This window comes from Aspergillus heteromorphus, assembly GCF_003184545.1.
Source record: "Aspergillus heteromorphus CBS 117.55 chromosome Unknown BO70scaffold_47, whole genome shotgun sequence".
NCBI classification, from domain to species: domain Eukaryota; kingdom Fungi; phylum Ascomycota; class Eurotiomycetes; order Eurotiales; family Aspergillaceae; genus Aspergillus; species Aspergillus heteromorphus.
Genome location: NW_020290452.1, coordinates 1 through 26,472, shown reverse-complemented (window position 1 = coordinate 26,472; position 26,472 = coordinate 1). Strand labels below are relative to the sequence as shown.

At 57.4% G+C, this 26,472-nt stretch overlaps 7 protein-coding genes across 7 annotated transcripts; 2 read left to right on the top strand and 5 right to left on the bottom strand.

Annotated features, from left to right (window-relative positions):
* Nucleotides 1–858: 858 nt before the first annotated feature.
* Nucleotides 859–4,492, bottom strand: BO70DRAFT_174630 (uncharacterized protein). Its single transcript, XM_025538390.1, has 5 exons — nucleotides 4,209–4,492; nucleotides 2,189–4,117; nucleotides 2,080–2,127; nucleotides 1,738–2,033; nucleotides 859–1,644 (listed from the first exon to the last, which is right to left on the bottom strand). Exons 1-5 carry the CDS (start codon nucleotides 4,339–4,341, stop codon nucleotides 889–891), a joined length of 3,162 nt encoding a protein of 1,053 aa, XP_025394710.1. The 5' UTR covers nucleotides 4,342–4,492; the 3' UTR covers nucleotides 859–888.
* An 845-nt stretch (nucleotides 4,493–5,337) lies between these two features.
* BO70DRAFT_390682 (putative UV radiation resistance protein (UVRAG)) lies at nucleotides 5,338–7,554 on the bottom strand (the record flags this gene model as incomplete). The annotated part of the gene is made up of 3 exons (XM_025546176.1): nucleotides 7,244–7,554; nucleotides 5,508–7,181; nucleotides 5,338–5,373 (listed from the first exon to the last, which is right to left on the bottom strand). Exons 1-3 carry the CDS (start codon nucleotides 7,349–7,351, stop codon nucleotides 5,338–5,340), a joined length of 1,818 nt encoding a protein of 605 aa, XP_025394709.1. The 5' UTR covers nucleotides 7,352–7,554.
* Nucleotides 7,555–7,621: 67 nt separating this feature from the next.
* Nucleotides 7,622–9,252, top strand: BO70DRAFT_324285 (mitochondrial 54S ribosomal protein mL67). Its single transcript, XM_025540613.1, has 2 exons — nucleotides 7,622–8,085; nucleotides 8,230–9,252. Exons 1-2 carry the CDS (start codon nucleotides 7,792–7,794, stop codon nucleotides 8,995–8,997), a joined length of 1,062 nt encoding a protein of 353 aa, XP_025394708.1. The 5' UTR covers nucleotides 7,622–7,791; the 3' UTR covers nucleotides 8,998–9,252.
* A 762-nt stretch (nucleotides 9,253–10,014) lies between these two features.
* ptcG (type 2C protein phosphatase PTC1) lies at nucleotides 10,015–11,775 on the bottom strand (the record flags this gene model as incomplete). Its single annotated transcript, XM_025539723.1, has 2 exons — nucleotides 10,015–10,467; nucleotides 10,519–11,775. The coding sequence occupies 2 exons, from the start codon at nucleotides 11,773–11,775 to the stop codon at nucleotides 10,015–10,017; spliced, it is 1,710 nt and encodes a 569-aa protein (XP_025394707.1).
* A 1,386-nt stretch (nucleotides 11,776–13,161) lies between these two features.
* Nucleotides 13,162–17,974, bottom strand: BO70DRAFT_390679 (peptidyl-prolyl cis-trans isomerase). The gene is made up of 7 exons (XM_025546175.1): nucleotides 17,810–17,974; nucleotides 16,711–17,741; nucleotides 16,021–16,651; nucleotides 15,717–15,960; nucleotides 15,278–15,305; nucleotides 13,824–15,034; nucleotides 13,162–13,757 (listed from the first exon to the last, which is right to left on the bottom strand). The coding sequence occupies exons 1-7, from the start codon at nucleotides 17,922–17,924 to the stop codon at nucleotides 13,244–13,246; spliced, it is 3,774 nt and encodes a 1,257-aa protein (XP_025394706.1). The 5' UTR covers nucleotides 17,925–17,974; the 3' UTR covers nucleotides 13,162–13,243.
* Nucleotides 17,975–20,854: 2,880 nt separating this feature from the next.
* BO70DRAFT_356553 (BRCT domain protein) lies at nucleotides 20,855–24,096 on the top strand (the record flags this gene model as incomplete). Its single annotated transcript, XM_025541938.1, has 5 exons — nucleotides 20,855–20,957; nucleotides 21,217–21,278; nucleotides 21,338–21,614; nucleotides 21,693–22,312; nucleotides 22,360–24,096. 5 exons carry the CDS (start codon nucleotides 20,855–20,857, stop codon nucleotides 24,094–24,096), a joined length of 2,799 nt encoding a protein of 932 aa, XP_025394705.1.
* Nucleotides 24,097–25,014: 918 nt separating this feature from the next.
* Nucleotides 25,015–26,034, bottom strand: BO70DRAFT_366557 (uncharacterized protein). Its single transcript, XM_025544363.1, has 2 exons — nucleotides 25,460–26,034; nucleotides 25,015–25,358 (listed from the first exon to the last, which is right to left on the bottom strand). The coding sequence occupies exons 1-2, from the start codon at nucleotides 25,795–25,797 to the stop codon at nucleotides 25,037–25,039; spliced, it is 660 nt and encodes a 219-aa protein (XP_025394704.1). The 5' UTR covers nucleotides 25,798–26,034; the 3' UTR covers nucleotides 25,015–25,036.
* Nucleotides 26,035–26,472: the final 438 nt, after the last annotated feature.

The following is a 26,472-nucleotide window of genomic DNA, read 5'->3' as shown; positions in this document are numbered from 1 at the left end:
ATGTTCTGTTATCAGGGGCCGGACGGGCGTCCAGAGGTCCTCCGTCCCTGCAGGAAGATAGTGTCTTGGTCTTCTCGTAGCATGTCACATTCTGCAGAGGGGGGATGGGGGCGATGTGACGGTGAGGGTTTGGCTAGATAGATAGTAGATGGGTTTGTTAGGGTTAGGCGTAGTCGGGATTGCATTACTCCGTGCGGGACGGAGACGGAGTACTCCGGGCCAGGGTGGGAGATACTTCTTAGAGATAGATGGTGATGGAGATGGAGGGACGGACCGAGGTATGATTGAGATTGACAGTGACATTTGACAACGCCATTGCCACTACCATTTGACACAGAGATAGTCACGATCATAGCTGGGACTTCGAAAGAGAAGACCGGGACGGGAAGGCCAGTTCGACGGAGCTCTACCGCACGACATGTGAACCCTGCATAGTATCGACTTTGCATCGGACCAGATACTACCTAGGACCTACTATAATAATACTACCTACTATATCCAGACTAAACAAGAATAGACTAACACACACAAACACACTAGTAGACATCACGCAGAAACCTCAAGCCGTCCACCCCACGGTCTATACAGCGAATAAATGGCGCACTCTGGCGCTATTCGGTCCCGTGGGTATATACAATGTACATACATACATACATACTCCCTCTCTCTTTCTCACTCTCTCGCACAGAGACATGGACAAATGGACACTTCTATCAACAACAGTCCACAAGACAGGGATACATACAAATAAACTTGCATCCATACAGCATACATGTAACGGCCACAGCTAACAGCAAAAACAGCGTCAAAAAAAAAGCTATCGCGTAGAGTCGTACAATCATGAACCAACCAATCAATCAATAGACAAGCGAGCTAGCTACACGCACATCATGACTGCATAAACTGCGACGGCAGATTCCCACCCGCCGAGTCCACGCCCTCCCCATTCCCATCATACTGCTCGTTCAGCAACACCTCCAGCATGTCGAACTCGCCGACCATCGGCCCCGTGCCGCCCAGCCCCTGGTCCACGACAGCAGTCGAACTGTTGAAGAACTGGTCCAGCGGGAGGGCGAACCAGTCCGGGAGACCGCCGGACGCGCCGGGGTGGTCATGCAGGGACTGCGGGGGGACGGGGCCGCCGTCGAGGTCGCCGGCCGGCGGCGTCGCGCTGGGGTCGTAGTAGTTGTGGTAGACCGAGGGGGGCGGCGGCATGAAGGAGACGTTGATGTTGGAGGAGTTGATGGGCTGCGCGGGGATGCCGGCGAGGGGGTCGTGCACGCCCAGTCCGGTGCCGGTGCTGTTGCCGTCGACGTAGCCCAGGTTCTGGGTCGCGGTGTGTGCCGGCGTCCAGGCGTGGCTGGATCCCTCGCGGCGACTCGGGGGTCCGTCGCGCGGCCGGGGCGATTGGTGCCGCGAGTTGGGCGCCGATGGCCGCTCCTGCTCGCCGTCGCCGCTGCGGTCCAGCGGGGCGAATCGCAGGAACCGCGTGCGGATGCTGGTCGTCAGCAGCTCCAGCAGCCGTGCGATCGCGTGGTTCAGGTGCACGTCGTCGACCACGCACGTCTTCAGGGCTTCGATTGTGCGGTCCTGCAGGTCCAACGAGACGCGCACGTCGTCTTCTTTGGCGCCGAGCGTGAAGGTCTGGGGAGTCAGCACATCAGTAGACACACACACCCACACACACACAGAGAGAGAGAGAGAGAACAAGAGAGGGAAAGAAAAAGATAGACACACCTTCAGAATAAATATCATCCCCGACAGGATACGAAAGCAGGTCCTCACAGGGGTATGCTTCAGATGGTCACGCGGGACAAGGATATCCAGGACAGTCTGCAAGATCTTGCGAGACGCATCGACAACCTCCTGGATATACTGCTCGTTGACGCGGTACAGCTCCATGAGCACCGAATACCCAGCACCAGCGGACGGGCCAGAGTTGGGCCGCGCGCACTGGGCCTGCGCGGCTTCGTTGGACATGGTCGTCCAGCGGTCGACCACCGCCTGCAGCGCGAGGGAGTTCACATACAGTCCTGCATCATTGTTAGACATATCCACAGGCAGAAGCAGGTAACGTACGGGTGTATTCGTATTCGATCATCAGGATACTTCTCATGGAGGGTGCCACTATACCAGAGACAGGTCAGTATATATCCACCAGCAGTATCAGATCCAGCAGAAGACTCACAATCAATCGTGTCGATATTATGTCGCCATTCCCGCAGAAACGGCTGGAACCGGTCGATCTGGTCGCGGTACCGGCCGCTGCGGATGAGCTCGGAGGTCTGCTCGCTGGACGCAAACAGCAGCTGGTTGCTCTGGTACATGATCTTGGAGATGCCGATCCAGCAGTCGTGCATGCGATCGACGATGGTATCGGTGCCCTTCCCCGTCGCCGAGGTCGGCTGGATGTCGTTGGTCCACTGCGGCAGCGGCAGCATGGACGGGATGCCCAGACGTCCACTGCTCTGCGTGATATACACCAGGATCAGACGACGGAGGCGGCGTTTGCGCGTCTGCTCGGCGGGCGACTCGCTGGCGGCTTTGGCGTCGTTCTTCTGGTCGAACACGCCCAGTTCGAAGGCCAGGGCCTGCGCGGTGCTCAGCAGCATCCACGACATCCGGTCGGACCGCCACGCGGGCTCGAGCCACTTCTGGAAGGCCAGCCTCCCTTCGGCGGCGCTGTTGGGCGCGCGGTTCGCCGTGCCCTCGACGTCGTGCTCCAGCTCGCGTTCGTACCGGCTCTGCGCCTGCGCGTCCAGATCCAGCAGCGCGTTCTCGTCGTCGCCCGGCGGGAAGTGCAGGTTCCGCGGGTGCCAGTCGGTCAGGATCAGCAGCGCCTCGATGGTGCCCAGCGCGCGCAGGTTGCCCTTGTGGCTGCCTTTCGCCGAGGGGGCCGCCAGATCGAACGACCGCGGCTTGCTGATCCCCATGCCGTTGCCGTCGAACTTCTCCTGGCCCCAGAACAGTCGCTCGATCATGCCGCGCAGGTACGACCACAGCCGGTCGTGGATGTAGAACGCCCGCGTGTACGCGCCATCGCCCTTGGGCTTCATGTGCCGCGACGCCGTCGTGAGGATCGTGACCGCCAGCACCGGCTCCTCGGTCAGGAGGGTGCGATGCGTCGACGGATGCGAGAAGTCGGGGATGACGATCGGACTCAGTGGCGCCAGCTGCTCGTAGTAGTACGCCACGTAGGCCATGGCCTCCTCGACGGACAGCCAGCCCGCGCGGACGAACCGCAGTCGCGACCAGGCCTTGACCGCATCCACGAATCCGGGGTCCTGGACATTCTCCGCCGCGTCCGCCTGGCGCCCATCGGCCATCTGCGCATCGGCCGCCCCCGCGCCGCCGGCCTGGAAGTAATTCCCCACCGGCACGGTCCCGGACCGGGGGGGCCGGGAGAACGACCCGCCCCCACTGCGCGGCGTGCCGGCCTGGGTGAGCGGCGACATGGGCGAGTTGAACGACGAGACGGACTGGCGGGCGGCATATCGATTCTCGAGGCTCTGGCGATTCAGATCCTCGGTCCGTCCCGCCGCCTCGGACAGGAGATGCAGCGCGTCATGGCTGTTACTGATCGCCGGCGACAGCAGCTCCACGGCGGTGCGGTTCATCATCGGCTGGCCGCCCTCCAGACTATAACTCGGGCCATGTCTCTCAGCAGCGGGGTACATAGATAACCTGGGACCTCTCGCTTCTGCAAACGGAGCCGCCGTCGGGGCTGTTGTCGTGCTCGCTCCCGCCGCTGCCGCTGCCGACGCCGCGGAATTCAATCGCGACGGGCCATTCGACCCTGATGCCTGGGTGGTAGTCGTAGCCGGAGACTCGTCCGCCCATTTCGCCGCGGGTCTCGCATTATTATCGAAGGAGGAGGTACGCTCCGGGGCCGGGGGAGCGGCGTAGGAGGATGTCTCGCTGACGGAAGAGCCGTTATTCGAGAGGACCTCACCGACCATCATGCGCTTGTCGCGGCGCAGCACGCCCTCGGCGACAGCGGCGGCGACGGTCTCCTCGGCATCGGAGGGCTTGCGTTTGCGGCGGGTGGCGGAGAACTCGCAGCGCTTGCTTTCGCGGCGGCAGCGCACGCATGGCGGAGGACGGGGATTGTCGACGCCTGGGTGGGGGGGGAGGGGGGAGGAGAGGATTAGCTGGGGAATGAGGGGGAGGGGGAGGGGGAGGGGACGAGAGGGGGGAAGAAGACATACTGCCCAGGTCGCACTTCACCTTGCGTTTCCGACATGGGTCGCATGCCTGGTAGCCGCGACGGTGCTGGGGGTTCTGCTGGCCGAGCTGCGAAGCGGGGGGCGAGGGCGACTTGGGGGCCGCTGGGGAGGGCATAGACGGGGTGGTGCTGGAGCTGGAGCTGGAGCTGGGGAGGGGAGGTGGTTGCTGGGGCGGGGGCAGTCATCATGATGGATCCCTCCGTCTGAAGGGGCCGATGCAAAGCGACAACAAGCGGTGGGGATTGGAGAAGATCGCAGCTGGTCGGGCTGTTCGGCTTTCTTCCGGGTGCCTCCCCCAACTTCCAAGACGGCAGGGTGCGTGGTGACCGTCCCACTAGGCGGCAGCTCTCTTTTTTAGGGGGGAGGAGGGGGGGGGGGAGGATGAGACGAGGGGAGAGAGATGATGTGATGTGCTGGGATGAGAGAAGAGATTGGAGAATGGCGAGGGGAGAGATGGAGAGAGGAGATTGGACTGGCTGAGATGGCTGGCTGCACAAGTCGGTCGGAGAGAGCAGAACAGAACAGAACAGAGCAGAGTAAAGCAGATCAGGTGTCGCGAAAAGAATGCGGGGTAGCGAATGACAGGAAATCAAATACAAAAAAAAAAAAAAAAAAAAAAAAGAAGTGATTCTCGGACTGAGGCAGCGTGAGGCCACAAAACACCGCCGCCCTTGCGTCGGAGCCCCGGTGGTTATCAGGCATTTGGCATGCACTCGCGTTGATCCAGTCAGATCGACTCTATCCTCAGCTGCACTCGGCCCATCTTACTCGTAAAGGCAGAGAACAGAAGGAGGAGGTAGATCAATTAGATGTGGGATTATCTACGCTGTCTGCAACTATGTACACGGCTGTCTATCTTCTGGCGGTGGAGAGACACTCTTAAACAGAGTGAGTGGCATCATGGCATGGCATGGCATGGCATGGCTTGATAAGTGGGCCAAAGGAACCACCAACCCATCTCTCTCTCTCTCTCTCTCCACTCCGCGATAAAAAATAAAATAAAACAGATAATAAGAAGAAATTAAGAAAAAAAAAATTCTGACAGACGAGAAAGAAAAAAAAAAAAGCACGCTCTACTCCAAACAATGGCCGCCCATGCATACAACAAATCTCACATATGCGTGGGGGAAAAAAAGATACCAACTGCCTCTGTAACTACATGCATGCATGCATCGTACACACGACATTCCATCCAAGCTTCAGGCCTCACAGTCACGACACCGACGGCGACACCGACGGCATCGCATCCACGAGGCCGCCTTTATTCAACAGCCCCATCACCCCCCTCCGCGCCTCCGTCGTCGCGCCGCTGTCCGCACTCCCGCGCCGCGACCCCGACACTGAGCCGGGGAGGAGGCCCCGGATGCCCCCGGCCTTGCGGGCGGGGATGTCGCTCGTCCCGGCAGTCAGCACGTACAGCAGATACTTCAGGTTCGGAAGGGTGTGCCGGATGTCGAACACGCGCAGCCCCTGCTTGTTCAGCAGGAACTCGATGTCCTTGTTCAGCAGAAACACGCCGTACTCGAAGCGGTACTGCACGTTGACCGGGTACAGCGGGTACGTGCGCTGCGGCAGGGCGGCCGACACGAGGTCCTGGATCAGCGAGGTCGACTGGTACGGGTTGATGGGGTACGGCAGCGGCACGGACAGGTAGAACGACAGCAGGTAAACCAGGTGCGCCGTGCAGCCCAGCGCCGCGGCCACGGCATCGCGGTCGTTCACGTCGCTGAAGTTCGAGTTCGGCAGGGCCAAGCCCGCGATCGTGAACACCAGCGGCTGGTCGGCGATCGGCTCGATGGGGTACACCGCCAGCAGGTCCTCCGAGATGCGTCGGATCTGGCCCTTGGCCTCGTCGGTGGTCTGGTGCAGCAGCCGCACACTCACCGCCAGCTTCCCCTGCGCGTCGGGCAGATGGCTCCGCGTGCGGGCCTGGCTGGAGCGGCCGCGTGCCATGGCGTCGCGGCGGGCCTGGATGCTGGCGAGCAGCTCGTCTTTCCGCCTGGATGCCGTGCGCAGCTGTTTCCGCTCCGTCGCGACGGCCTGTCGGGTGCGCGCCAGCTTGTCTCGCGCGCGCGAGGCATCGCTCGTCGTTCGCAGCGCGCGCTGGTTCTTCTCCAGGATCGAGCTGATCTGCGACTCCAGTTTATCGCGCGTCGTGAGGGCGTCCTGGATGCACTCATCCAGGTTCGCCAGGCGCATCAGGGCGTCGTAGGAGGAAGTGGGCAGCAACGCGGCGCCCTCCGCCGCTTTCGTATGCGTGGTCGGTACCGGCGCCACGACGGGCGGGAGATCGGTCAGGTTCGTGTAGACCCCGTCAGGGAAATGGAAGAGGATGGAATTCGACGGCAGGGGTTGGTGGAAGTTGTCCAACGACTTGCCCAGGAACTGCAGCGACTGCAGACACAGGTGCAGGTCGACCAGCGGCAAGTACTGGTCCATGGCGGCGGTCTTCGCCCACAGCTTCACCGTGGCGCGGTCCAGGCGCGACACGGCCGGGCCGCACATGTTCAGATCGAAGGAGCGGAAGCTGGGGTTCGTGGCCTGATCCACGACCTCGCTCACGTAGACCGGCTCCGGGATGCCGTCGCAATGGATCGACACCCACGTGTCGGCCATGCGACTGCTCGTGATCTCCTCCAATTTCACCTGTCTCGCTTGCGGATTGGGTCCGTTCCACGGCAGGGTGTTTCTTCGCTGCCAGGACCGCAACGGAGGAGGTGGTTGCTCGGGGTCGGGGTGGGCGTCGGCGGCGGCGGCGGCGGCGGCGGACTTGAGGTTGGTAAAGGATCGGGACTGGTGCAGGGATCGGGTGGCATCTTGGGTGAGGGCCTTGGAGGCGGATTGCAGAGCGTTGGGGGCGTCGTCGTCGTCGATGGTCTTCCCGCGAGGTCGACTGGGAGGGGCGACGACGAGGTTACGAACGGAGATCGCCTGCAAATGACGCAGCTTGCGGTTCTGCGCGGGGCGTCAGCGGACGGTCTGGGGAGCGAGTGGTAGTATAGGGAGGAGTAGTGTACCGGTAGAAACAGGCCTGGTCTGTCGCGACGACGTCCAGCATCGTCGGACTCCAGGCCAACCACGGCTGTGGTGGTGGTGGTGGTGATGGTGGTGGCCGTCAGCGACATGGCAGGGAAGCTTAGCTGTCGCAGTGGAGGGCGCGGTGTATTCGGGTCATCCTAGGGAGATGGACGAGGGGAGAAAGAGGGGACCAATTCGACAATTGACGATTGCAACCCGGGGACGAGCAGTCCAGCAAGGACCTCGAGGGTTGTGGAGAGATGATGTGGGGGGGGAGGCAGTAGGATGTAGTAAATAGAGAGTAGTGGCCGCAGCAGGCGGCGGCGGACTCGATCGCCCGTTCGGGATTCCCGTCGAAAAATTGATCCGCTCTCCATCTCAGCCAGCTTCCATCCGCTCTCCTCCCCGTCCACCACCACCACCACCAACACAACCACCCCACGTCCACCGCCACACCCACACCCACACCACTCCCTCTCACCCCCCAGCTCTCAGAGCATCCCTCAACCGCCCATCCCGCGACCAGGGATACCCGGTGGCCGCGGCAATGGCCACGCAAACGGCAGCGGCAGCAGCAGCGAAGAGGCCGCCATTCCAGAAGATCCTGGACCCGACCAAGGTCGGAACATGGCAGGTGGCGCGTCGGCCGCCAATTGAGCAGGGCAGCGTGATCCAAGGACGGGTCCGCGACCAGAACTCGAATGCCTTCAAAGATCACCAGGTCAAGGAGGGAGTGCGGTTACGCAAGGCCCTGAACGCGATCACCCACGGCAAGAATATCTTTGTCTATCATAATATCCGCACCAACCAGGTGGTGTATTCGCTGACACGGTATTTGGAGGTGAGCGGCATACTTCTTCTGGCTTCCATTGAGTTGAACCTGTTCTGTCCGATTGTCAGGCACCTGGCACTCAACCCAATGCACAATCTACCCTCCTCCCCTCTCAACCCCAACTAACATTTGCAATTAAAACAAAAAATACAGGAACACTCCGTCCTCAAACAACTCATCTACCACGGCAAAAAGACCGTCCCCTCCAGCCTCCGCAAAGACATGTGGGTACCGTACTACAGCGTCCACTTCAGCGAACCGAAAATCGGTCTGCGGGCGTACCACCTCCTCCGCGAATTCTCGATGCAGCGCCAACTCGCCCCGCCTCGGTCCCTGATAAGCATCACGGAGTCATGGCTGGCGCAAAGACGGCCGCGGGATCCCAAAGCGGCGGGCGAATTCGACGAGAAGTACGCCAACAAGATGGGCTGGCTGATGGAGAAGAAAGACCGGGCCAGGGCGGTGATGGACCAGAAGGCGACCAGCGTGGCGGATATCTCGGCCGTGTTGGCGATTCAGGAGCAGGAGGTGGCGGATGGGTTTGCGGATGGGAAGAGGGGGTATTTGACCAAGACGGCGAGACGGAGACGGAGGGAGGCGCGCGCCAAGGAGGAGAAGAAGCGTCTGGAGCAGAGTGAGCGCGTCGAGAAGTTTGCCGATACCTTGAGTGGGCCCATGGTCGAGTATACCATTCGCGAGGTGCAGGATACGACCGGCGCCGTGGAGGGCATGGGCGTCAAGATTCTCTGGACGGATGTGCATAATGCCCGGTTTGCGAAGAGTTGGCCGGAACGGGTGAGGCATGGTGAGTTGGATCTGAGCCGCGATCATGTCATGTCGACTCAGAAGGATGTTTATGATGTGAAGATTTTGGCGGATGGCGAGTTCAAGGAGAAGGGTGCTGTTGCTGAGACGAACTAAGGGGCTGGAAGCAGACTGATGGCTGTACTTTTACGCTGCCGGTGCTGGTGCTCTGATCCCGGGCTGGGAGAGATAGATGATGGATGACGATGGATGGAGGATATACATACTTGAAAAGATCGCCTGTTCTCGCATGATGCTACTGCTACTGTTATCTCTGTTATAAATTGTATTTTTATCTCTACATATGTTCGGGTCATCGTCCTGATTGTTACAAATGGCGTTTAGCAGACAGACAACAACACAACACCAGACAATCTAAATGTTTGGTTTTACTACCACTACTCCTGCACTACCACTTTACTATTATAACCACCACTACAACCACCTCTACTAATACCTCAACTACAATAAACTAATCCCATCCCAAAGGAAAAGCATTCACATGCAATGTAAAAAATTCCGGAATGGCCGAAAGACGATTGACAATTGATGATTACTGAAGCATGCGTCGTTGGTGCGCTGCGTCCCAGCTGACCAGATATCAAATGTACATCATATCACCATGTAGGATAGGATACAAACAAGAGCCCCCGCGACTGCGGTTACGGTAGCCGATCAGATCAGGCTGAGCTGGGTGCAGGGTGGCTAGCTGGCTGGCTATCCGGGCCATTTTTCTATCTACCACAAACCGAAGGCAGACGGACGGGACCGGATTCCGAACGAAGGGAGAATGGTGGGTGGATGTAGAACAGGAATATGATATGAACGGGGTGGTCAAAGGGAGAAAAAAGAAAAAGAAAAAAGCCCCGATCTGAAGAAGAAGAGAATAAAAGCCACACAAAGTAAAAGTTTGCATGCAGTCCGCGATCGACGCCAGCAACAGCAGTCGGGGGCAGGGCAGGGAAACAAGGGCACAGGAACGGGGTGAAAGAAAGGAGGAGTGAGTAGGCCAAGGGCAAGCAGCACAGAAACTCCAGGGTAGCCTGACGCTCTATCTCCCTTTGCAATTGCAAAATTTCACACGAAGACTCTCTAAGTCCAGTCCAGTCCATGTTCTATGGCTATGGCTATGGCCTATGAAGTCGGATTCCGGGGCTCCGGCCGTTTCAGATTGTTCACCACCTGGTTGTGCTGCTGTTCCTGGGTAGGGGTCGACACCTCCGGGCCAGGCTCCGAGTCGGTGGACATCTTCTGTAGGATTTCCTCCGTGACCTTCTCGGCCGTCTGCGGGTCATCGGCGATCCCCGCGCTGGCCATGCTCTTCCGCGCCCCTTCGATGATCTTGTCGGCCTCGCTCACCCCGCGCTCCACGTTCGTGGGCGGGTCCCCGTCCACCCCGATGAGATCGGCAGTCCGGTTGATGACCTCCTTCACCCGGTTGGAGTTGAACCGAATCACCATGCAGGACAGGTTGTCGGTACTGAACCGCGCAAGCGCATGGTCGACCAGGATCTTCGACGCGTCCTGGGCATCGGGTACGTTGCGGACGAGGTCGACGGCCTCTTGGTCACTGCACACATCCCACAGCTGGGTCCGTTAGCACATCAATACCCCACGACATGTGGACACAGAACTCACCCCATCACAAGCCAGGATAATAAACTCATCCGAGTCCGGCTGTATCACCGTCTCAGTCGTATACGGGTGTCCAGTGACAAGATCCTTGAGGTAAGCGTCACCCAGAGCTCTGGTCACCGCAAGCACGCCGTTAACCCGGTTGTTCAGTATCAGCCCGCCGGCGTTGGCTATCCGCTTCCCCTCGTTCTCGTCACTGCCCTTGTGGTCGTACGACAAGCGGAGCGCCTTTCCATTGCGGCACAGAATGATTCGCGCATCGCCCACGTTGGCCGTGTAGAGGACCCGCTGACGGAGGGCCTTCTCCTGTAGTTTGGGGAAAGAACCCGAGACGGCGGCCTGGGTGGGCGTATCCGCGTCCGATTCAGTGTCGCCCCGCGAAGCCGCGGCAGCAGCCGGCGCCAGAGCGGACGAGCCCGTCGCGGAATGCGAGCTGGGGACGCGGTCTTCCCATCGGAGAAGCGCAATCACGGCGGTACAGCCACTGTTCTTCAGCGGCAGCTTCTCCAGCTGCTGATCCACGCTTGTAAACGTTTGATCCAGGAGCTCCGGGACCGGTGTGCTGGGGTTCTTCCGCATGACATCTTCCAGGATCAAGTGCAGCTTTTTCCCGCACCACTCGGCCGCGAAGGTGCCGGCATGGCCGTCGAAGATCGCGAAATACCCATTGTCAGTTTCGACGACGCTGGTGCCCGTCTCGGTGGGGGACGCGGTCGTCGGGCTCGGCAGGGCTTTGCTATAAACCTCGGAGGGCGCGGGAGTCCCGAGAAAATTGTACAGGTAGGCATGGGTATCTTCCATCGTGCGGCGACATTTCCGATTGCGGTCTTCGGTCACGCCCACCTTGAAGGAGGAACGCGGCGTGGGGAGCGATTCGCCGGCCGAGTTGTTCAAGGGCCCTTGGGGGACGCTGAGGGCCGGGTCCATGCTCCCGAAGCGGTGCAGGGACGGCTGCTCCTGGATGGTGTAGTTATTGAAGGAGGACTGCTCGCGCGGACTGCTGGAGAGGCTCAGGGAATTCTTGGCGCTGGTGAAGAAGGAGGCGGCCTTGGTGACGGTGCTACTGCGGCGCTTCTTCTCGCCGCCGGGGGTCTGGTCCTCGCTTGCTCTGCGGGTGAAGAAGCCGCCGGGGGGGGAGAACTTCTTCTGGTTGATGCTGGACTCCTCGGGGTGGATGCTCAGGGGAGGCGTGTCAATGGCACCGGAGCGAGTGATGGAATCGGATCTGTCTTTGGGTGGGCTCGAGGAGCCACTGAACATTCTGTTCAGCAACCCACCCTGGCTCGAAAAACTTCTCCGCTTATTCCCTGCCAGCTTGATTGTGGTTTCGGGGGGAGAGGGACTTGAAACCGGGTTTGGATGGAATGAGTGAGTGGGCGGGCGAGTGTGGAGGGCGGCGGGCGGCGGCGGCGCGTGGGGAGGGGGTGGAAGACGGGGGGCGACAGGGACTGACGTAGGATGCGAATTGCGGCGGCCGCGAGGGGATCTGACGAGGGAAACAGGAGAGGTTAGCGACTCGGTCCACTTGAGACCCGATTGCAGGTGGAATCGGATGATGGATGGTGGTTCTTGGCGAAGCCGGGGGCTTCCAGGCATTGCTGGGCTGGCGATGACATCGTGGTCCAACCGCCCCGGATGCACGCCATGTGCCACACCCTCTATCTAGACCTCCGACACAGGCACGGAGCGAGCCGTGGGTGTTGGAATTCAGGCGCAAGCATGCCGTCTCTTTTGGGGGGGGGAACAGAAGCTCGACTGGCACCACATGTCATGCATCCTGGTCGACCCCACTGCGCGCGGATGGAGGGACAGAGTACACAGCAGCGGCAGCAACCACCACCACCACCACCACCACCACCACCATCCTCAGGTCGGGTGGAGAAGAAATTCAGGGGACTTACGGAGGTTAAGAGGGAGGAAGGTGAAGAGAAGTAGCACTCCCTAAAAGATAGATGTGGAACTGGGGGGGTGCGATGATGGAATTTGAGATGGAAGGGGGAGATGGGGGGGGAGAGATGGTGTGGTATGTATGAAAGTAGTAGTGTAGTTTAGTAGTAGTAGTAGTAGTAGTGAGGCGGGCTGGATTATTATTAGCAAGCAGCGGCAGTGGCAGTGGCAGTAGCAGTAGCAGCGCAGCATGAGCACAGAGCACAATCCACACCACCGCGGCGGTTCTCCTACTAGCACTCCGTACTCCGTACCCACTCACCAAACACAGGCAGGCCTTGGCTATTCTGGGAGGCGTCCGGTCCCGTGACCAGGGCTCTTGTGGGGGCCCCAGTCGATGACGACGAACGCCTTTCCCGGTGGCCATCCTTTTGTTCGATTAAACATGAACCATCCATCACGCACTCGCGTCACTCCACACTTACCCTCCACTGGTGGCTGTCATTTCCCATGGAATTGCGTTGGAGACAGACTGACAGTCGGGGCCATTATATCATCCCACGCAATATTAGAGTCGTTCCCAACCTCTGGGTCTCTAGATAACCATCACTATATATATATTTTCACGCGAACAATAACCCCAGCCCAACCCAACCTCCGCAGTATACCACATGAATCTCAAAGGGAACCCCCCCCCCCCCCCCCCCCAAGCAGAAAAAGAAACAACCGGAAAGTATTCTTAAATGTCCTATATAATTACAAGTTCAAGAATAGAAGACCCAAACAACATCTCTTTTTACAACCACTACTCGGTCCATAGATCACCCATAGTATAGACTACCTAATCCCAAGAACTAAAATCCCCAAACCCTCCGCCCTTAGACTTCTTCCTCATCGGCTCGGGTTCCGGCTCTTCATCCACAAACTCAACAATCTCATCCTCCTCACCCCCGGCAGCATCCCTCTCGGCCAGCGCCGCCTTCAGGTACTTGCCCACCCCACCAGAACCGCCCTCATCCTTGGGCGGCCCGGAGCCGCGCACGCGCTTCCCCGTCCAGGTCATCCGGTCGTCCTCGGCGCGGCGGGCCTTCTCGTCCTCCTCCTCCGCGTTGACCACCAGGCCCTTGGCCTTGAGGTCGTCCGCCTGCTTCTGCCGCAGGAACTCCTCGAACGGGTCGACGAACACCGTGACGTCGAGGATGCGCACGTCCGGGGTGGGGCGGTTGGTGGTCGGGTTGGTCGGGTGCGTTTCGAGGTTGTTGAGGGTGGTGGAGGAGGGGGTTGGGTCGTCGATGACGTGGCCGAAGATGGTGTGTTTGTTGTTGAGATGGGGGAGGGCGCGGTACGCGATGAAGCTGGCGGGGTGAGCACGGTACCGGACAGTATGAGGTATACAATTCCACCCCCAGAAGGAAACTCACAATTGGCTACTATTCGTATTCTTGCCCTTGTTCGCCATACTCAGCGTGCCGCGGGAGTCGTGCTTCAACGGCCCATCGAACTCATCATTGAAGTACTTCCCCCAGATACTCTCTCCGCCGCGGCCGGTGCCAGACGGATCCCCACCCTGGATCATGAAGCCACGGATATTGCGATGGAACGCGACGTCCCTGTAGTATCCCTTCTTGGCGAGTTTGATGAAGTTCCATACGGCCCTGGGGGCATATTCGGTGTGCAGTTCGAGGTTGACGTCGCCGGCGGAGGTGGAAATACGGGCGTAGCCTTTCTGCTTTACGCGGCCGCGTTTCAGCATGTAATCCTCATCGGAGAGGAGCGCCAGCTCGGCGGAGGTATGGGGCGTGATGCCGGTGCTGGTGAACGACGCCGCAGCCAGACCGGTCGTGTACTTGGCGGCGTTGTAAGGGACGGGTTTGCCGGATTGCAGGGACGTCCCTGTCTTCTTCACCTGGAGAGATGCAGGGCCCGCGCCCCCGGCTTTAGCCAGGTCCTTCGGGGTGGCGGAGCGCTGGGCTCTGTCGGCACGCGCCTTAGCCACGGCCTCTCTGGCCTTCAGGATCTTGGCCGAACTGCCCAGCGCGCTCGCATTGACGTTGTTGGCCGGGTCATCCCGTTCGCGGATTTGTTCATCAGTCAGCCCGGTCTCCCCCTCCTTCAAGTAATTGAAGGAACTCAGGTTCCGCGACTCGATATTCTGCGGGTCCTGCAGGGTGATGATATCCTTGCGGGAGAATTCCTCATCAGTGACCAGATCCCGCCACAGCTTGCCCTTGATATTCAGCCGGTCGACGGTGTCCCAGGCGAAGACGTTCCCGGTGTTGCGCAGCGCGACAATGTGAGTGTTGTCGGTGAAAACCTTGTAGGTGACAGGGTCGACGTACTCGCCGGACTCGTTCTTGGCGAGCGTGAGCTTGATGAGGTCGGAGCCCTTGAGGGGTGCGCCGTCGACGGGGTTGGTGCCGTGCTTCTTGATCCAGGGGAGGATGTTGGTCAAGTCGAAGATGGTGCCTGTCGGGGTGCACACCGGGTGGGAGAAGGGTTGGAGGGAGAGCGAGCAGAAGTTGAACGGCAGGCGTTTGAAGGTGTTATCCACTCCACCGCGCTTCGACCGGCCGATGCCCGCACCGGCGCTGGCCGAAAATGCGTTGTCCGAGGCCCATTCGGAATGCGTGATCTATGCGAGGCGGTTTGGTCAGTCTGGCGACATGCGATAAGAGATGGTTGCGAGGATGGAAGATTGGAATTTGACGCGGGGAGTCTCGTACATATAACTTGTCCGTTCCTGAAGAGAGATAGACATGTTAGCTTCGGAGGGGGTTCAAGCAGAGCAGGCAGGTGAACGGACCTTTTCCCATGGTTGCGACGGCGTTCAAAAGGTTGGCGGAGCTCCATCTGCGCGATCCTCGCCGCCTCGAACGAAGGATGATGTATTGCCGTATCTGGTCCTAGCCGTATCGGGCTAGACCCCCCGCCAACAAGCGCTGTTTTGTAACCGTGTTACACGGCTTGTATACGATGTATACTACTACTACTACTACTACTACTACTACTACTACTACTACTACTACTACTACTACTACTGGGACCATGTAGACTGCACCATAGACAAGAACAATATCTTGCAAGATCAATTGCTAGGCTACAACTATAATACAAGCAGCAATAAGCCTCGTAAACGAGACGCCGCCACACAGTAACCATGTCACACCCCCAATAGGTAGACTATCGAGCAACCCCTATCTTCCAGTAAACGCCCCAATGTATGGCTTTTTTTGATCGTCAAATCGTCATGAACATGCCCGCCCCTTTTCACTCTTTTTCCCCCCTTCCTTTCTTTTCTTTTTCTTTTTTCTTACACAGGAAGGGGCTGGTAGCGGAGCGGCACAACCCACCGGTTCCCAAAGTCAATCCCATGTCGCCGCCGACTGCCGTATTTTCTCCACACTATCTGGGGAATGCCGATGTCTGCCACGGTCAGGTTCCAATGGAGGCCCTCTCCGGATAGCAGTGCATTGAGGATGCCGGTTTTGGGAGCCCCTAGGCAAACGACTGACTTCGCGTTGACGCAGAGTCTGCCGCCTTCGACGGTTGTTACATCGCCTGTAGGAGATGGCACGTTAGTTATAGCGCAGGGGACGATGGATATTCGAGAGAACTTACCACTGATAGCAGACACCCCCGATGGTACGTCGACAGACAGGATAGTGAGGTTGCTGCGGTTGGCCCATGAGATCATCTCAAAGGCCGTGGCTTGATCATCCGTACGAAGATCATCAAAGGCGATATGGATTCCGAACAAGGCGTCGACGACCAGATCGGGCGAGAACTCGGATGTGGCAAGCCGGGTCGACAGGTCCTCCCATCGGTGTACTCGTCCGCCAATCTTCTTGAACACGTCAAGCTGCTTACGGCAGCTCTCCAGCAACTCGGTGTCGTGCTCCATGCCCAGCATACAGACCGTCACGCGGTGCCCCCGATTGCGGAGATGGCGAGCAGCAGCTATAGCTCGTGCGCCGCTACGGTGGTTCCCTGTGAGGACCAGCATGGTGGGCGCGGCCTCATCACTGGAAAGAAGACCAACAGCAGCTTCCGCAATCCCGCGTCCCGTGTTTTCGGCGATCATATCCTCGGTCAGACCGAGCTCGGCAACGGCAATCTGCTCCACCTCGATGGTCTGCAATGGACTTACGGTCGGGCAGCTTCTGTTGGTCGTGGTGAGTCGGAAAGTGGCGCCTGCCGCGCCGGATCCGCTGATGGGCGACGCGGTGACAGATGTCTTGTTTGGCCGGGGCTCGTAGTGCGCGAGGAGCCTAACTGACTGCGCCCCAGAGAGTTCAACTGCGGCGGCACCAAGGGCTGGCCCAGAATGGTACTTCCTTTCCGGGAGCTTGACGCCCGGGACGCCTTGGACCGCTCGCGGCCCGAGTAAGTACCGCTACTGAGCTTCGCATCGCTGGGGACGCGATCAGTCTCGCTTTCGCTCTCCGGACTGTCGAGGACATTTTCGGTCCAGTGCAAGTTCTTCCCTCCGTTCGTGCCAGGCTTGGGTTGTCTCCTGTTGAAGCTGACCAACCGGTCTTCATCGGCCGTCGTGTCATCATTCCGGATCTCCTCGAACACCTTCCGCTTATCGAACTTGGAGAGATTGCTCTGGAAATCGAACTCGCCCAATTCCTGGATGTCCGTCGCATCCTCCGTCGCCCAGCCATTGGCGTCCTCCGCATAGTTTGCCCTGTTGTTCTTCTTCCGGCGCGGCTTATTGAGCGACTTGGCTAGATGCGGATAGGAGGGTTCAACAAAGGCCGTCTGGCGCCAACCCTTGCTTTTGGGGTCGGTGTTCGTCGCCCCGTCGTGCTCGTTGAATGTCTTGGGGGTCTTGGGCTGGCCGCCGCGGCGATTCGCCTTCACCCCGTACTGCGAAGTGACTTGCGACGTAACCACGGCCCCCCTTGCACTGGAGACGGGACCGGTGGGCACGGGATTGCGGGTCTCGACGGTGTTCTTCCCGACGTCCAGCTCCTGGATGTTGCTGAAGGGTTCATTGAGGACCGCGGCCTGGTCCCGATGAGCCTGTGGCGCGAACTGGGGGTTCTGGGACGGCGCGCGGCTGATCGAAGGGGGAGGTAGCTGCGGGGGCTCTGACAGCTGGCTCGGAGGGACGACGGGGGGTTTGGAAAAGCTCAGGATGGCCGGATCCACGAAAGGCTGGGGGGGTGCGGGCGGTGCGGGCGGCGCAGGCTGCCCCTGTGGTACCAGTCGGGGTTCCTGAGTTGGGGGCGGATGCTGTGCGGGGGGCTGTACGGGGCCAAGAGACAGGTCCGCAATGTCAGGAGCCTCGAGGAAGTAGGTGGGGAGTTGGTGACCCAGCCAGGAGAGCGTCACTAGAGGGGAGGGGGGGGGTCGGTGGTTAGAGCTCTGCGTCGAGAAGTCGCCGCGTGGGGATACGTACCATTCCGGAGCATCAGACGCTGGCCGACGACATTGGCCACTTCTCCCTGCACGGTTGCATTTGGTGGCGCTCGCAGGGTCACCAGGACATTGTAGCCGATGAATTCAGAGGCCATGGTTGAGGATTTGCAACTGGCGACAGAGCAAGCTCCAGGCCGAGGGAGAGGAAGACAGTCGCAAAGAGCGGAACGATCAAGACCGTTGCGTTGCGTTGCGTTGCAGCTTTCGGCAGCCACCGTCACGTGCGGGGCAGCCTAGCAGGCGCCCGATAAGCACGCGTCCCGCCATGTGGGGCCTTACTAGGGAGGGTTGCAGTACTCCGTACAGAGAGTATAGAGTATATTATTGTTTGTTAGGTATATATCTCTAGTCCATTCTGGCATTCATTGACAGTACGTTCCCTTCCCTCTCCCCGTAACCATGTACCTGCTCATCCATATAAATGCTCTAGATAATCCTGCTCAAAGTCCTCCTCCGGGTCGTTCTCCACCGCCTTCGGAGCCTTGGGCTTATTATTCGACTTAATCACGTCGCTGATGCTGACGAGCTTGGAGTAGAACTCCGTCACCCGCGGGTGCACCATCACCTTGCGCGCTTCGAATCGTGTGACCTGGAGGCCCGCCTTCGAGGTCGCACGACTCAGAGCCACATACGCCTGTCCCTTCTCGAACACCCGCCCCAGGTCGACCTTCACCCGCTGCAGGGTCTGGCCTTGGGCCTTGTGGATGGACAACGCCCACGCCAGGATGAGAGGCACCTGTTGCCGCTGCGCCTGCACCTCTCCGTTGGGAAGCTCGATCTTCCACGTCTCCGGCTGACAGAGGAGATGCCGCTCGGTGCCGTCCGGCTGGACGAAACACACGAGCGGCCACTTTCGGGTCACCGTAACACCACCATCCTTGTGCGCCAGGGGCTTGAGCTTCTTGCGGGCCCGGGCCATGATCTCGTCATCGCTGTTGTCCCCCTGTCCCCCGGTGAACTCGTTCTCGTTGTCGATGTAGTAGTCGAAGGTGGCTTCGTCCATGAACGCCACCACCCGTCCGATCGACCCGTTCACCAGCATGTCCTCCATGTTCTTGATCAGCATGACCTGGGCCCCCTTTTTCAGGTGGATCGTAGGCGGGGCCATGCAGTTGGACAGCAGCCGCTCCCGAAACTGGACGTCCTGGATGGTTCCCGAGTCGACGGCATTGAACGTCATCACTTCACCGGACAGTCGGTTCATCCGCGCACTATTCGCGCCGTCTACTTCCTGCCGCGTAGGAAACCTGATAGATAGTCAGTATTCAGTATGTGCCTGTGCAAAGCGGCGGCGAGCAGAAGCCTTACAGTTCTGTGGCCTCGAGAGCGTCGTGGAAGTCCAGAGGTCGAGAAAGCTGCTTGAAAGTCTCAATGGTGCGGGGCGTGATCTTTCCCAGTCTCAGCTCGTTGAGCATGTCCGCAAACTCCGGGTCTCTCTGACGGAAGATGTGCGTAAGGAGGATCGTGTGCTGGATGGAAGTATTCCAGGTGGAAGCTGCGAAAGCAAACTTGGCCTCCCGGTTGGCCCCGTCCGGGACCGGGGGCAGTTGGAAGAAATCCCCGGTCACGACCAGCTGAATGCCCCCAAATGGTCGGCCGTTGTTCCTGATCCGCCGTGCAATTTCCTCCAGCTTGTCGAAGAGGTCCCCATCAACCATCGACACCTCATCGACGACCAAGACCTTTGTGCGCATCCAGCGGTTCCGTGCCTTCTGGTTCTTCTTGATCTATATGATGTTAGCCCGGCTATGCCTTTCGGTGGGAGCAGATGCCGACCTTTTTAACGAGCTCCGGAACGGGCTCTTTACCCAATCCAATGCCCGCGAAACTGTGGAGGGTGACACCTTCGATGTTGCAGGCCGCAAGACCGGTGGACGCTGTCACCGCAACCCTATCCGGCTCCTTCTTGTATTTATCCCGTAGCTTCTTGATGATCTCCCGCATCAGCACCGACTTTCCTGTTCCCGCAGAGCCCGTGAAGAAGATACTCTTCCCTTGCTGCGCCACCGCATCGAGGACATGGCGCTGTTCATCGCTGAGAAAGATGGATGCAACCTTAGGGCGAGAATTGTGCAGCGGAGGGTTTGCCTGCGCTTTCTGGTTTTTGCTCTGCCGACGCATCTCCCGTTGCTCGTCCTTGATCGCACTCGCCGACTTGTTCCAGGGGGCAGTCTGTTTCGGGCGTGCCGGGGTTTCGAATTTCTTGGGGAGAGGCTCCGGTTCCGGCTCCGGCTCGTCTTTCAGCCATGGCAGGGTTCGGGGTTTCTTGTTCGGTTTTTGGAAGTGGGCGGGAGGCGAGGACGACCAGGGGTATTGTATGCTGCTGGACGGCGGGACATTGTCGTCTGGAACGGGAGGTAGGTCTGGATACCGGATTGCGGATTCGTGCTTCGGCGTTTCCGTCAGGTCGACGATGGGTATCTCCTCGTCCTCCGGGGTATGTAAAGGCGGATAATCGGCGGGGTCGGCTAGCTTGACACCGGGTTTAGAAATCGGGGCGGGCGCAATGAACGGATCAGGCGCTCCAAAGTCCAAATCGTCGTCGTCGTCGAAGTCGTTCTCATCGAAGTACACCTCGTTGTGGAGCGACCCCAGAGTCGACTCCCGCGTCGCGGTCATGTCGATCTTGCGCTTGACACCTAGTGGCGGCGGGGGAGGTTTGGCCGGGACAGTCGCATTGCTGCGCGTCAAGGTGGACTGGAGGGTTGTTGCCGACGTCGACGCGGAGGTGGACGTGGACGCAGCCGAGTGATCCTTGACGGCTTTCTTGAACATGACCGCTGCCCCCCCAACCGGCGAGGTCGAGTATCTGGACGCGGGTTGCGGGCTCAATGGCGGGCCAAACGAGAAGAGCTGGCGGAGAATAATAGCTGGGGCCCGGGCTCGGTGCCTGGGCAAGTACATATAACAATAGTTAGACAGTCGGCGGAAAGAAGTCGCAACCCATCGGGATCGTCATTCATCGACTTGGAGGCGTTCGAGTTGCGCGTTTTTGTCGACACGCGCCGCGCCACAGGGGCACGTGATGCCGATAAGGGCTGGCCCTAGCGCTATGCCTGTCTCGGATGCGTTGCTCTCTGTTCCTGAATCGGGGCGTAGGAAGCGCTACTGGAATCTATCGATACGAAGTACTGTAGTTTGTCGTCTGTTGTCCGCCGACCTCCTGCCTGTCCTCAGGCATTACAGCATCACGTGACAGCGCATGCCTCGGGGACGCGCGCCGGCGCGGAGGTCCGAAAGCCCAACAGGAAAGACTCTCGCAGGCCTCCGTTGATGCCAATCATGAAGCATGGCAGAGAAAGCACCCTCAAGTCCGTCCTCCCCTCCATCCCGCGAGCCCCCCCCCCCATGACCGAGAACGAACTTCCCATACTGACTCGCCTCCAGACAAGGAGCATCCTCTGGCGGGGGTGGTCCTCTGCTTCACCTCCATTCTCCCCGAAGAGCGGGTTCGTCAATCCCCTCGCCTCCCAAAAACAACCAGCGCTAACGACACGATCGTCTCTAGTCTGAACTAGCGCTCGTCGCGGGTCAGATGGGAGCAACCCACAAGTACGACCTGACCTCCGACGTCACGCATCTCCTCATCGGCGAGGTCAACACCCCCAAGTACAAATTCGTCGCGAAGGAGCGACCCGACGTGATCGTCGTGCGACCGGAATGGGTGGAAGCGGTGCGCCAGTCCTGGATGCAGGGCGGGGACACAGACATCCGCGCCCTGGAGGATGAGTACCGGTACCCGACTTTTGCTGGCCTGTCCATCTGCATCACGGGGTTCGAGGATAGTGAGTAGGCGATACCGTCCTTCTTCGACACACTGCGGGGGGGCAGATGAGACTAACGGACGATCGGCTCGGCTACAGTGACGCTGCGGAACCATATCGAGAGCACAGTTACCGCGCATGGGGGCGAGTTCCGCAAAGACCTGACGAAGAACGCCAGTCACCTCGTGGCGAAGAATACCGAGGGCGAGAAGTACAAGTTTGCCACGCAGTGGGGGATCAAGGTTGTCACTGTGAAGTGGTTTACGGATACGCTTGAGCGAGGGATGGTCCTGGAAGAGACGCTGTATCACCCTCTCCTACCGGAGGAGAATCAGGGCGTCGGGGCCTGGAGCCGAGCGCTGCCTGCGCCGAAGCCGAAGGCCCCCGAGGCCGAGAACCCGTCGAATCCGAGACCGAGGAAGCTGCGCCGGATTGCCAGCGTCAAGCTGGAGGACCAGAATAAAGGGATCTGGGGCGATATTGTCGGCACGGGATTCGAGAGCAGCAGCGAGCCGAAGCCGGCCAGAGAGGGCCTGCGGAGGAGTGAGTCTCTTCAGAAGAGCGCGTCCATACTGCAGGCATCCCGGTCATTTGCGAGCGAGACTACCTTTGCAGAGGCTCAAGAGCCTCGCCCGCCGGCCGCGGAACCCGTAGAGGAGCACCGCAACGGCTTCTTGGATGGCTGTTTCTTTTTCATCCACGGGTTCTCTTCAAAACAGGTTCGTGCACGTGGTTTTGGCCGTTGACCATATTCTGACTTTTAAAGACAACTGTACTCCGCGATCACCTCTCCTTCAACGGGGCCCAGATGGTGGGATCTCTGAGCGAGTTCTCTCGACCGGACATACCCAAAAGAGGCCACGGCCTATACACGATCGTACCGCACAAGATGCCTCGCACGCAGGTCCCTTCCACCGACGATCTCGCCTTCGAGTGCGAAGTGGTGACGGACATGTGGTTGGAACGATGTCTCGACGCGAAGAAGCTCGTGCCCCCTGAGTCGCATATCGCCAACACCCCGATTCCCTCATTTCCCATCAAAGGTAACCAAACCCCCCGCCTGCCTATTCTCTATCACGGAAGATATATAACAACAGCAGGCTTTGCCGGGATGAAGGTCTGTTCCACCGGGTTCTCCCGTATCGACCTTCTCCATCTACTGAAACTGGTCAACCTAATCGGTACGCACACCACCTCCAATCACCTCCTATATCTAACCCCCCTAGGTGCAACATACAACGAGTATCTAACCCCGACTGCCTCCGTCCTGATCTGCAACCCATCGGTCCCCACGAACGCAGACAAGCTCCGCCACACGCAAGAATGGGGCGTGCCCGCCGTCTCCGCCGACTGGCTGTGGGCCTGCATCCGGACGGAACAGAAACAGTCGTTTGACAACTACCTGGTCCAGAAGCCACCCACGCAAAGCCGAAAGTCCCTGGAAGCGCGAGCTGGTTCTCGCCCAGAGCAACCGCAGCCGCAGCCGCAGCCGCAGCCGCAACAACAGCCTCAAAAGAATAACGAGAACTCCACGACTAGCCACGACATCTCGCCAGCCAAAGCTAGCGCCAGAAACACACCCACGCGCCAGAAAAGCACCGATCCCAAAACAGGCCTCGCATCACCATCAATATCCCAAAACACGCCGTCAAAGCAGAACCAGAAGCAGGCCTTTAAACCGAGCTCTCCTGCATCGATCACCTCTCCCCTCAAACGCAAATCATCTCCCCAACGCACCACCACCACCACAGCTCCAGCTACAACTACAGCTACGACGCAATCGGCCCTCAACCTAACCGTAACCAACCTCCTCAAACACGCCCGCCCCGACACCTCCAACACCAATCCCAATCCAAATCCCAACCCTGCAGCCACAGCCACAGCCACCGGCTCGACAGAACGAATCCGCCCCCGCGGCCGAATCCGCAAACCGCTCCTCGGCCGCGCCCCCTCCACAACATCCACCACGACCTCCCTCTCCCAAAACCAGCCTTCCAACCCCAACGCCCCAATACCACAACCACAGCCACAACCACAACCACAGCTCAAAGGCCTCTCCCGTGCCAGCTCAATCGACACCCTCAACGAAGATGGCACCGGCAGCATCATCGGTATCGACTCCACCGACGGCACCGGCACCGGCCCAACCCTCCCCCGCGCGAACTCCAACATATCCAACTACGTCCCCCCACCCTCCCCACCCCACATGGCCAAGCCCATAACCACACTCTCCGAAGAAGAAGAATCCGGCGACCCCCCCATGACGCAACTCGACTACGAGGACCCGGACGCCGTCGCCATGCGCGAAAAGTTCCTGCATCAGGCCGGGAAGGTCGTTGCGAAGAAACATCCCGGAGATGGCGAGGGCGATGGCGCGGGCGGGAGGAAGAAGCAGCGGCTTGTGCCGGGGGGGTTGGAGGCGGATATCTTGGGCGCTGGGGGGGTCGGGGTTGGGGCGGCGAGGAGGACTAGGAATGCGGTGAGGGTTTCGGAGGAGTATTGATTTGTTTACTTTATTTTATTTTATTTTATTTTTCTTTGTTATGGGGTAGGAGTTGGACTTTTGGAGGGGGATGGGGTTGAAGAAGGAGAGGAGGGGATAAGAGGGAGGAGTGATTAACTATTTCATGCATGGCGAGGCGTCTTGCTTTTTGTTTAATAAATTAGATTAAACATCATCATCCATAGCTTGCGTGTCTTTGTGTTATGTTGGGTAGGTAGTAGATAGGATAGATATGATATCACCTGTTATGCTGTCCCAGTCTACCCAGCATATTTACTTATATCTACTACATAGGGGCCCGGAGGCGTGCGTAGAGAGGGTCACAGCATAGTTCAGTAAAAGTCAAAGATGGTAGCTTACTATTATTTATATATATTTAATAGTTTGCCACACTCACTGACCATTTCATAATAGTTGTCAAACTGTTACCTACAGTAACAGTTAGGTTGTAGCTAGGTTGTGTTACAGTTGCTTACAGTTGCAAAACAGTTATTTATTATTATTTACATATAATAATAATTACTAACGATACAACCTCACCCAAACCGGGTAATTACATACAAACGTTGTTAAAGTTGAATACGATTCAGAAACTATTATGTAATTATAATTTAACAAGAATAGTTCTGTAATAAAATAGATTAGATACGGAAGATATCTATTACTTATGAACAGAAACTGTATTTTATAGATATATAACAAATATTAATCATAATTTCTAGACATTATCTGGTATTTTATAGATATATAACAAATATTAATCATAATTTCTAGACATTATCTGGTATTTTATAGATATATAACAAATATTAATCATAATTTCTAGAGATTATCTGGTTACACTCCTTAAATAATAGTAAGATTCTTATACAAAATATTCTCAGAAGTAATATATAATCATACGAAAGTAGTAAAAGACCAGAATATAATAATTTGTTATTTACATAAAATCAATATTCCATGAACAGTATACTAGATCTTGTCTAGTATTAATATCAACTGATACCTGTCTGTAAACATTATCTATATCGATCATAAATGCCGGCTCAACTTTACTTTGTAATCCTGACAATACCCATCTCTTAGAAGAACAATAGAAAGGAAGAGTTGTTGCCTTATCTGTATTTCCGTTCCGTACCCAAGGCTGTAATAAAAGAAAGAAGAAGCATTCTGATTGTGTATAATGCTTTATACCACAACTCACATATGCTATTGAAGACTGGTATTTAATAAAATTTCCAGTGGTAATTGTCTGTGAATGACTGGAGAACAGAACACAGTTAGTATCTTGGAATAGAAGATATATAGAAATCAGCTGCGAAAGCCTTTCACAGCTGTCTCCTTAAAAATAAAGAAATCATACCGGGAACAGAATTTGATCTGACAATAGTAAGATAATTGTGTTTTATCATACTGGCGAGGAAGTGAGATTGAATATTCTTGCCGGTACGCTGAAGGTAACATGTCCAGTATATCCTGCTCAGAAAGCGAAGAATGAGGCCATTCAATCGGATGTGTCATTGTAACTTGCAGGTCAGTAATAAATTCATCTGCAAGAATATGTTTCTGGATCAGACGTGGGCAGGACATATACAGATCCTGGACAATCTCTAGTAGAATTGGATGATCATCCCGCCAGGAACCCGCAAGACCCAGGCGTAAAGAGTGGTGGAGCCGATCTAGCCGGAAGAGATAAGTCATCAGCTGAGGCGGCGAGGCGCGATCTATCCATCTCTTGAATATTCTTATATAGTGTGATACTATCAGCAGCTGGCTATAATTTAGAATAGGTACTTACCTATGCTTCAACTCACCGGCTAGAACATTACAGTTCATGAGCGGGCCATACTCAGCAGCAAATGTATGAAAATGAAAGCCAGCATGAACAACTGGCACCCCAAGATACTTAAACCATTTATCTTTATTATGCTTCTTATTATAATCATGTGGCAGTTTTCCTGCTTCATGTTAGCTAGGTAACTGGCCAGCGAATACCACAGATACAGACCGATGGATGCTGAATGCCTGTAGCTCTGAATCAGTCATGGCTGAAGCTGTAACCACCAAATGCTGAAAGATTCGCGGCTGTGAGTAATCCTTGCATTTACCAGTGCAGGAGGCAACGCGCGGCTGGTTGAGATAAGGGTGGTTGTCAATGCGATCTCTGCACAAGCACGGACCAGCCACATCTGTGGCCGAGGACACATTTTCGGTATTTGGAAAGAGATGTGGTATAATATTTTTAATCCGCAGCAGGAATCTCGGGTGAAACCAGTCGGGGCGGGCACATACTCGAAGAATAATAGGTAAGAGAATGATCCCTCGACCAAGGTCTGACAATGTCCAGGTTTTTAGTGTTTCAGAGGAGGAAAGTGA

Coding starts and splice junctions, on each gene's coding strand:
- BO70DRAFT_324285 (XM_025540613.1), top strand. CDS start 7,792: ATGGCCACGCAAACGGCAGCGGCAGCAGCAGCGAAGAGGCCGCCATTC. Junction 8,086..8,229: donor CGCTGACACGGTATTTGGAG/GTGAGCGGCATA, acceptor CAAAAAATACAG/GAACACTCCGTCCTCAAACA.
- BO70DRAFT_174630 (XM_025538390.1), bottom strand. CDS start 4,341: ATGCCCTCCCCAGCGGCCCCCAAGTCGCCCTCGCCCCCCGCTTCGCAG. Junction 2,128..2,188: donor TAATATCGACACGATTGATT/GTGAGTCTTCTG, acceptor TCTCTGGTATAG/TGGCACCCTCCATGAGAAGT. Junction 2,034..2,079: donor GATCGAATACGAATACACCC/GTACGTTACCTG, acceptor ACAATGATGCAG/GACTGTATGTGAACTCCCTC.
- BO70DRAFT_390679 (XM_025546175.1), bottom strand. CDS start 17,924: ATGGCCTCTGAATTCATCGGCTACAATGTCCTGGTGACCCTGCGAGCG. Junction 15,961..16,020: donor GGGGGTGTCTGCTATCAGTG/GTAAGTTCTCTC, acceptor CATCTCCTACAG/GCGATGTAACAACCGTCGAA. Junction 13,758..13,823: donor AATACGAATAGTAGCCAATT/GTGAGTTTCCTT, acceptor TCACCCCGCCAG/CTTCATCGCGTACCGCGCCC.
- BO70DRAFT_366557 (XM_025544363.1), bottom strand. CDS start 25,797: ATGACTTATCTCTTCCGGCTAGATCGGCTCCACCACTCTTTACGCCTG. Junction 25,359..25,459: donor CAGATCAAATTCTGTTCCCG/GTATGATTTCTT, acceptor TCTGTTCTCCAG/TCATTCACAGACAATTACCA.